Source organism: Nicotiana tomentosiformis, chromosome 2 (assembly GCF_000390325.3).
Source record: "Nicotiana tomentosiformis chromosome 2, ASM39032v3, whole genome shotgun sequence".
Classification (NCBI taxonomy): Eukaryota; Viridiplantae; Streptophyta; class Magnoliopsida; order Solanales; family Solanaceae; genus Nicotiana; species Nicotiana tomentosiformis.
Window position 1 is genome coordinate 138,274,413 of NC_090813.1, and position 9,920 is coordinate 138,284,332.

The 9,920-nt window shown below is 35.1% G+C and overlaps 1 protein-coding gene across 2 annotated transcripts; it reads left to right on the top strand.

Moving 5' to 3' along the window:
- The first annotated feature begins 3,617 nt into the window (after positions 1–3,617).
- On the top strand, positions 3,618–9,920 carry LOC104116929 (F-box protein At5g49610-like). 2 transcript variants are annotated; one of them, XM_018777898.3, is made up of 3 exons: positions 3,618–3,814; positions 7,773–7,941; positions 8,623–9,920. In XM_018777898.3, coding segments are annotated over exons 1-3 (1,272 nt in total). In that variant the 5' UTR covers positions 3,618–3,812; the 3' UTR covers positions 9,724–9,920. The 2 variants fall into 2 exon arrangements, with proteins under 2 accessions (XP_018633414.1, XP_009626188.1); XM_009627893.4 differs by lacking the exon at positions 3,618–3,814 and adding an exon at positions 5,974–6,128.

Below are 9,920 nucleotides of genomic sequence, written 5' to 3' on the forward strand. Positions count from 1 at the left end.
TAGCCTTACTTTATTGATATTTGAATGTTAAAAGATAACAAAATGCTCTAATTAAGAATTTTATGCTTTGCAGGAGCCACTCCGATCTAAGAGGATGCGAAAGAGTATTTTGGAGTCAATATGGAGTGTGGAAGGCCAATCGAAGGTTAGCCCGGTCGAAAAGGAGTGAGAAAATCAAGCGGGGAGGTCCCCTCCAGGTGCGCGGCCGCGAATTGGACCGCGCACTGGAGGCAGAACACTGGCTGAAATTCGCGGCCGGATCCGCGGTCGAATCTGCGGATGGGCAGACGGAGGCCAACAACTCAGGGGCAATTATGTAATTTTTAAGGCGACTAACCTAAACCTATATGAAGCCTAATTCACCCAGAAGAGAGGGAGAGCTATTTTTAGGAGATTTTGGAGGCAAGAACAAGAGAGAGAAGACAAAGAATTTCCTAAGAGTTTTCATCTTCTTCTTCTTACTTCCATTATTGATTATGAATTATTATAATGAATTTTTATCCATTAGTATGAGTAGTTAAACCCATCATCTAGGGTTTATGGAACCAATTGTTGGATGAAATTTTGACTATGTTTAGATATAATTGAGCCGTTCTTATTCTATGATTGTTCAACTATGTGCTGTGTTGTGATTAATTGAAAGGCCCCTTGATTAATCGTGTCTAGTTACCTCGTGTTGCTTGAGAAAGAACACTTGGTTAGATTGTTGTTGAACAACACCACTTTCGGGTAAGTTAAGAGATTAATTACTTGAATTTAAAAGCATGGTTAGAGATAACGAAGCTTTGGTGGGATAATTCTTGCATAAATTGTTAACTAGAGTAGTTCGAGAGAATGCTTCTAGTAAATTATCGTAATTGATCGAAAGATAATTACGGTATCCCGGAACTCATAATCCTCATAGAGTATTACGGCAAGATTATAGCTAACGTGTCAGGAATTAGTCCGGTAATTGGGAAAATCAATAGCCCTAGATCCTTTTAACCTTTGAATTCAACCTTATTCTTGATTATTGCTAATTTTGTTGTCATTTTTCATTAGATAAATAAATTCCACTTATGTTCTATTAAAAATCTTGCATCCGAAAATTGTCTGAGCTTATCATTAGCATTGTTAAAAGTTGTACTAAATAGGTTAGTTCCCTGTGGAATTTGACTCCGGCAATTGGGAAAATCAATAGCCCTAGATACTTTTAACCTTTGAATTCAACCTTATTCTTGATTATTGCTAATTTTGTTGTCATTTTTCATTAGATAAATAAATTTCACTTATGCTATATTAAAAATCTTGCATCCGTAAAATTGTCTGAGCTTATCATTAGCATTGTTAAAAGTTGTAGTAAATAGGTTAGTTCCCTGTGGGATTCGACTCCGGACTTGAACCGGATTATATTTGCAGCGACCGCTTAGTCCTTTTTATAAGGCATAGTTGGGCGTGATCACTTTCTCAGTAGAAGTTGAACCTAGTACTTTTCAACAGGCTTCAACTGATAGTAGATGAGTTGCAGCTATGCAAACAGAAATCAAAGCACTTGAGGACAATAATACTTGGGAGATTATAGACTTGCCAGCTGGGAAGCAGGCCATTGGGTCAAAATGGGTATACAAAATTAAATACAAGGCTAATGGAGAAGTAGAGAGATACAATACAAGGCTGGTTGCCAAAGGGTATAATCAAAAGGAAGGGTTGGACTACCATGATACATTTTCTCCTATAGCAAAGATGGTCACAATCATGACTATTATAAGCATAGCTATTGCAAAGGGCTGGCATTTGTATCAAATGGATGTTAGCAATGCCTTCCTACAAGGGTACCTCTATGAGGAGGTTTATATGCATTTGCCTCAGGGATTTCATAAGCAAGGGGAATTGAAAGTGTGTAGCCTTATGAAATCTCTCTATGGCCTCAAACAGGCATCCGGACAATGGAACATAAAGCTCACTGATGCACTGGTTCATAGTGGCTACAAACAAAATGCATTTGATCATTCCTTATTCACAAAGCAACAAGGAAAAGAGATGGTCATCATACTAGTGTATGTTTATGATTTACTGATTACTGAAAGTTGTCCCAACTTAGTCAATGATGCTAAGACAATTTTGCATAGAAAGTTCAAAGTCAAGGACTTAGGAAAATTAAGGTATTTTCTTGGAATTGAGGTCTCAAGGTCCAAAAAGGGGATCTTACTCAATCAAAGAAAGTATGCTCTAGAATTAATTTCAGAAGAGGCTTAAGTGGAACCAGTTGTAACTCTTATAGAGTTGAATTAACAATTGACAACAGTGGAGTATGATACATGTGTTCGGAAGACAGGTCATTTAGAGTTAAGGGACAATTCATCATATCAAAGATTGATAGGGAGGTTGTTATATCTAACTATCACCAGACCTGACATAAGTTTTGTAGTCCTAACTTTGAGTCAGTTTATGCAAAAGCCCAAACAGTCACAAATGGAGGCAACATTGAGAGCGGTAAGATATATAAAAGGGGCGCCAGGTCTGAGGTTATTGATGGAGTTAGGAGCCATTGATCATCTCAGTGCATATTGTGATTCAGATTAGGCATCATGCCTCAATACAAGGAGATCTGTGACAAGTTATGTTGTGAAGTTAGGTAATATTTTGATATCGTAGAAGTCAAAGAAGCAACCTACAGTGAGCAAGAGTTCAACATAAGCTGAGTACAGAAGCATGGCTGCTATAACTGCAGAGATTACATTGCTAATAGGAATACTAGAAGACCTGGGGATAACTGTGTCTAAACCTCTTTCTTTGTTCTACAATAATAAGGCAGCAATACAAATAGCTGGGAATCCAATATTTCACGAGAGAACAAAGAATATCAAGATAGACTGTCATTTTGTGAGAGAAAAGATCAAGACAAGGCTTATACATCCATGTTATGTTTCTTCTTCATTGCAGTTAGCAGACCTTCTAACAAAAGGATTGACTGTTGTACAACACAATTTCTTCCACCCTCCAGCTTGAGAGGGAGTATTGAGGAGTAGAGTTAGTTAGTTATATCAAGAGGGGTATTTTAGACAATAAACACGCACACATGTGAGAGACACGTGAGTGGTGGTTAAGTTGTTAAATACTGTTATGCATTGTAATAGTGCATTATGAAATGAAATCATTTTCTGCTTCTTCCTCTCTGCTCTCCGTATCATCTAGATTCTAGGGCTCAAATTGTTTATGCAAATCTAGATTCTATCTATTTACCTATCTTGACCTGAATAAATTTTAAACGGTTGAGTCATGAGATAAACTTAAATAAATCTACCATAGGCATCCTCTAATATTACTTTTAAAAAAAATTACTTGCACTTAATGTTTACATCAGATAATATTAAAATATAATGATTAAGTGATTAAAAATTAAGAACATGTATTAATTAGTTGTGATTATTAACATAAAAAAGTGTTTCCCCTGTAACCCCCACCATATTTCTCAAGCTAAATTCTGAGAATTTCCATTTTGTTTCTTTGGCAAAAAAATGGAGTAGAAAAGTACTAGGAAAAAGCCAAGGGAGACTTGACTTAAATAGGTGACTGGGTAAAGCGAATGAAGATTAAGCACGTAACCCCTCCAATTTCCTCTTTATTGCCGAAGATTGCCTTTCTGCTCTACAGTCTCCTCAACAATAAAACCTCCTCTGCCAGTTCACACACCATTTTATTGCCTTACTTCTCTAAACCAAAAATTTCAGCAATACTCTCAAACGTCATCACCAATTTCTCAATTTCGTTCTTGTTTTCTTTCTCCAGAGTTTGTTTTTTATCAGAAAAAGACTACACTGCGCTAGCTAGCTATGTGAGTTGTTGTTTCATCTCAAATTACATCTTTACTTGCCTCAATTTCCGATCGTGTTTTAATTGTGATTACTTGTTTGATTCTATTTTAAATTTCAATTTTTTTGATCGTTTTGGCAATCAGAATTAATTCCTTTCTTGTTCATTTTCTGTCTTTCTTTCGATTGTATGACATCTGTTCTTTTTATTCGATAATTTCTTTGAATCCCTCGTTTTTTCCATCTCTTATATTTCAATCTGTTCCTTCTACATTTTGTAATGGAGGAAATTAATATTGATGGTTTTGATGTCAATATATTGGATTCCTCATATGGGTCAATCCCTGTTTTTGCATGAAATTATACGAAGATTGGAAGTCTGATAGATGCTTGTATTGGAAGTCTGATAGATGCTCGTATTGTATCGTATTGTTATGATTGTTACTTAAATTTTATTGTATCGTTTCGTTAAATCCGTCGTTACGTAACGACGAAATGTGTCACTTTATGTAACGACCGATTTGGTGTGGTCATGTCATTATCTTATCTTTTTCTCTCATCTCACCCTTTATTATTATTAAATAATTTTATTTTATCATTAACCCTACCTTTTTATATAATAATTTTACTCTGTATTATAATTTTTCTTATAATATTGTAAGTTTATTCTTCATATTGCTGGTGCATAATATCATGAAATAACGGCAAACGATACAATTTATCCAAACATTATATTCATCAAATGATACAGTACAATATAATACAATACAATATGATACATTATGAAACGATACGTAACAACCATCCAAACAAACTGTTAGATTTTCTTGTTGCCTTTTTTTTTTATTATAAATATTGAGAAATTTATACAAGACTTTCATTCCTTATTATTTGGTCAGCAAGAATTTTATTAGTGGTTTTCTACTATGATGAGTTACACCAAACCGCAGTTAAGATCATAGGAGAGTTCATTTTAATATTTGGACTTTGTGTCAAGTTGGCTAGGAGATGCGTGCTGGTACTATGTGATACTAATATAATTTCAATATCCTTTTGATACAAAGTCTTAGTCAAAATGCATGCTTTGACAACACTGGTTGTCTTTGTTAATACTTAGTTTTTTTGGTAATATAGATGCCGATTCCGTGAATTTTCTGCCAAATTTCCAATTCGTTATCCTCTCTTTTTTTTTTAAAAAAAATGTATTAATCCTAAACTGCTCCTAGCTAGTGTCTTGACTTTTCGTCCTTATGCATGGGCGTTGGATAGACATTTTCAAAAAGGACTTCTCTGATTCTCTCTCTATCCTCTATGTTTTTTTCTTTTCTTCTCCTCCTTGTGCAAAGTTTTTTGGTAGAAGAATAAATTTCCTCTATTTCCTTCTGTAAATATGTGGGCTCTTTCTCCCTTTTATGTTCATTGGCTGATTTTTTTCGTTTTGAATTTAATCATTTATGCTAATATTCCTTGGGTGGAACTATCGACCAGAGTGTTATCCTACATATGTTTTTTCTGATTCACTAAATACTTCCGTAGGAAAGTCATAAATTTTGGTTATCTTATGCTTAACCTTCAATTAGCAGAATTCTGTCCTTTTACATAACCATAAAAGATGAATAGTTACATACTATAGTTTAACAATAAATTTATGAAAACTTGTTGACGAAGGATAAAATGCACAATCATATATTTATTCTAAATGTGATTAATTCGATATGAAAAGTACCTAAATTGAAATTTTTAAAAGTTTTTATAACAAGAAGGGATTAAATAAGGATTTTTGAGAATTTATGCTTGATTTTGTTGCCATTTTTTCACTAGAGCTTGCCATCATTGCAACTACACAAAATCTATTAAATTCCTTAAAGGATTGAATTTTATGAATTTACTATCAATACATCTTGATCAAAATAAATTTTGGAGATATTATATATCTTTTTTCTAATTAAATATTATATATCACGATTTAAATTTATTGGGGGGTTTTCCCCCTCTTCTTTGTTGAGAGTTTTTTGGGTTAAAAGTGCTTTATTTGGATGAAAGTACCTATTCTCAAGTAAACTTTTGATGTGTAACCGCTAGGAAGACTCCAACGGAGACTTGACTTAAAGAATGACTAGTAAGCCAATGAAAATCAGCCACGTGACCCCCTCCCATCTCTTACTTATTGCCGAAGGTATATAAATTACTTCTCCTCTTCAGTTTCAGTCTCCTATACAAAACCCCACATACCAGTTTTGAACTCACAACTCTCATTCCCTGCGCACGGACTGACTCTCTTCTCTCATCTTCATTAATCTCTCGTCTCCTTCGTTCGTTCTTTGGGTTTTACGACTGGTTTCTCTCTCTCTCTCTCTCTCTCTCTCTCTCTCTCTTCTCTCTTTTTTCAAGCACTCTCTAAGTTGTTCATCTAAATTATCTCTGATCATGTAATTGTGATTGCATGTGTAACTTCGATTCGATTCATGGTCGTTTTTGCTATCAATAATTTCTTACTTTTGTCTTTTCTTTTCGTCTTTCTGCGTTTCCAATGTGTAATCTGTTTTTGATTCCCTTGTTTTCTCCTTCTTCTTTTTTTATGTGTGCTTCTAAGAGCATCTCTTTCAGGGGTTCTTCTTTTTACGCAAATCGTTCAGTTATAAATGATTTAATAACTGTGTTTATGTATCATTTTATAAAGAAATATATAAATCTTGGAAGTTAATTCTAGTCTCCGATGAGATGCTCTGTTTTGTATGATATTGACTTCTATCGTCGCACTTTGACTTTAATTTCTTGATGGTTTTCTGATCTGTTTTGTGTAAATATTTTTGACTAAATTTTCCATTATATTTATGTCAGCCAGAATTGGAGCTTTTCTGCCACACCAAACCCTAGTGATGACCGTATGAGACCCTTTTTTTTATTTTTTAAATTAATCTTGGGAACATGATGCCAATATGTAAAAAAGATATCTTTTTCAAATTCTTTGATACAAAGTCTTTGTTATTAGTTTCTTTGGGAAGAATTTAGTGTAGTACTATATAAGTGGCTGATTCCTTGAAATTTCTGCCAAATTCTAATCTTTTTATTTTTCGTTGTTTTTTTCTTGATTAGAATTTAAAAAGAAGAAAGATATTGGAATTTTAGCAGAAATTTCAAGGAATCGCGATGCATGTATATTTCTGAATTAAACTGCTAATCTTTGACCTTTGGCCCTTATACATGCTGTTGGTTTGAAATTTTCAACAAGGCTTTGTCTGTATTTCTCGTTTCTTCAAATTCTCTCTCTGTTCCCCTTTATGTGTTTTATCTTTTCCTCCTCGAGCATAGGCTGCAGCTAGTAGAGTTAAATTCATTTACTTATTTTTGTTAATGTTTAAGGCTCTGAGATATATGATTATTTTTCTTGCCTGTTGTGTCCATTGGATGACATTTTACTTTTGCTCTTCATCTATAAAGATTGAAACCAAAGCCTAGTCATTTGTGTCTTGTATTACTTGGATGGAACTATCTCGCAAAAAGTACATTCTTCCCTTAGTTTGATATTTCTTATTCAGTGAACACTTATCTAGGAAAATTATAGGTTTGTCTCTTAATTATAGCTCCTCAATCTTATGCTTAACTTTCAATACCAGAATTGTGTGCTTTTATCTTAACATGCCACATGATTTAACAATTAAATTAGACAAATTTTTGATAATCTGTTAAAGGAGTGCCAAAAGAGCACATTTCCATTAATTATATGAATGTGATTATTTGGATACAGTAAGAACCAAAATCATAACTAACTAGGAACTAAAGCACCGTATGTTATTTAGGATGGATTCACTTCAGTTTCCAGATACATTTTTTCACGATGTATACTTGCATTATCGCCATTGTCGCTAGCTCACCATCTTTGTTGTGTTAAAGCACATCTTTATTGCAGTGACCAAATATTTTTTCTTGCTGATATATAAGTAACCTATGCCATTGGGAATGACTATTTTGTTATTGCAGGAAAATGGAATTCTCTGAAGCAGGCTATGCCATTGGCTCTGATGAGTGGGACGATAATATTCCTGATAACTGGGACGATAGTATTCCTGATAAATGGGACAATAATATTCTTGATACCTTCAAGGTATTTCCCTCAGCAACTAAACCTCAGAAAGGTGGACTTCACTTGGTATGTTTTAACCTTTTTCTTTTTCTTCTTAGCTCAAACACTTTATGAAATGATTAATCTTCTTTTCCATGAACAGAGCACATAGGTCTCAAACTTATCCGTGAATTGCTCTCTTTACATATTTCAGGACAAAGTTTTCGAACAAAAGTGATCTCAAGAGTAAAATAGGAACTCTTTTGTTTTATTTCTTGTTTGTTAAGGTCTTTTTGCATCTTAAGTAGATTGCGTATTTCCTTAGTGTTTTAAGACAGAAGTTATAATGGGCATGTGCTGTTATCTCCGAGTTAGATTTGGCAAAAATATTGAATGACATTTTGAAGTGGTGTCGCTTAGTTCTCATACGTTACCCTGTTCTTCCCCATTTTCTTTTCTGTTTGTGATGATGAATGCACTTGACTCACCATTCATGCAATATACAAGCTTCAATTAATTGAATATCTCATTATGTTTCATGATTAGCTAATCTTTAGTCCACTGTTTTCTTGAGAATGGCATCTTCAGACCTTTCTGCTTCATAGAAATAATCTTTCTGCTTTTGTGTCTCCCTGTTTTTGAGTTTACTTTAGATGCTTTGTCAAATAATTACTTCTTAGAAGAAGCAACTAAATGAGTCTATTGGAACAAAATCCCTTCATTTTGATTACTATACCTCTTTGATAAGTCTCTCGTCTTGGAATGCAGTTTGCAGATTATGACTTCACTGCCACTTATCAGATGGAAGAGGAGAAATTTCCTGCACACATCATAAGGAAAGAGGACATGAAGCTCAAAGATGTGGTGAAGGAACATGTGCTCCCTTTCCTTCCTGCTAAATCGCTGATGAAGTTTAGGGCTGTATCCAAAGAATGGGATAAATGGATAGGTGGTCCCTTATTGACCTACCAACAAAGTTTCTTATGCCAGAGTCTTTCGGGCTACTTCTATCAAGATACGAAGATGGGATGGGATCCTACATTCATATCTCTGGACCATTCTGCAAGTGGAGTTCCCAACCCAGCACTTCATTTCTTGCCTGAAAAGGTCAAAATCCTAAGCTCTTGCAACGGCTTGCTCCTTTGTCAGGGGTGGGAGAAGTATTATGTTTGCAATCCTGCAACCCAAGACTGGAAAATGCTCCCTCTTCCTCAGTATTATCATGGAGCTGAACCAGCAGTTGTTCTTGCATTTGAGCCTTCTCTTCGTAACATTGAGGTGTATTATCATGTTATCTGCGCATTTCCTTTGCTTGGGCAGCCAATTATTGGCTTTGAGATTTATTCTTCAGAATCAAATTCCTGGAAGTGCTCATCTGCATACTGTACTGAGTTAGAAAATCCAAGTCTTGTTGGTGGGGGTTTGTATATGAAGGGGGTTGCGTACTATGAGACGACATCGAATGAAGTACTGGCATTTGCTGTAAAAGATGAGCTTCCTGCAATTATATCTTTACCTACTATGCTTGTTGGGAGACATGGATCCTTGACACAGATGGAAGGAGAGCTATGCTACATCACTGCTTATAATGAGACAGGAAATGTTTTCTTAATAGATATCTACCAAGGCATGGAAATGAGCTTGAAGCGCAGTGTTAGCGTCAATCTTGGACCCAATAGGAGTTACACTCAAGAATGCGAGGTACTACCCTGTGTTAACAGTGATGCTGTGGTGATTTGTGTAGGCAGCTTCATATACTTGTATCACCCCAGGGAGCAGAAAGTTGAACGTACTATGACGAGTTCAGGCGCTATTGGTTATGGCAGAAAGTTCCTGCCCTACATAAACAGCCTTGTTACCCTACACTGAGCTGAAGAAGTCTTAATTCATCACTATGTTCATGGCTTTTCGTTGCAGTAGAAAACCACTGCTTCATCTTCTGGTTTGAAGCATGTGATCCATGAATTTACTGTTCTTTTAGAATCTCTGTTTGAATTCTGACTTGGATGTATACAAGTAGAATGCACGGTGACGTTTTCGTTTTGGTAAATAATGGATTTTGAGCA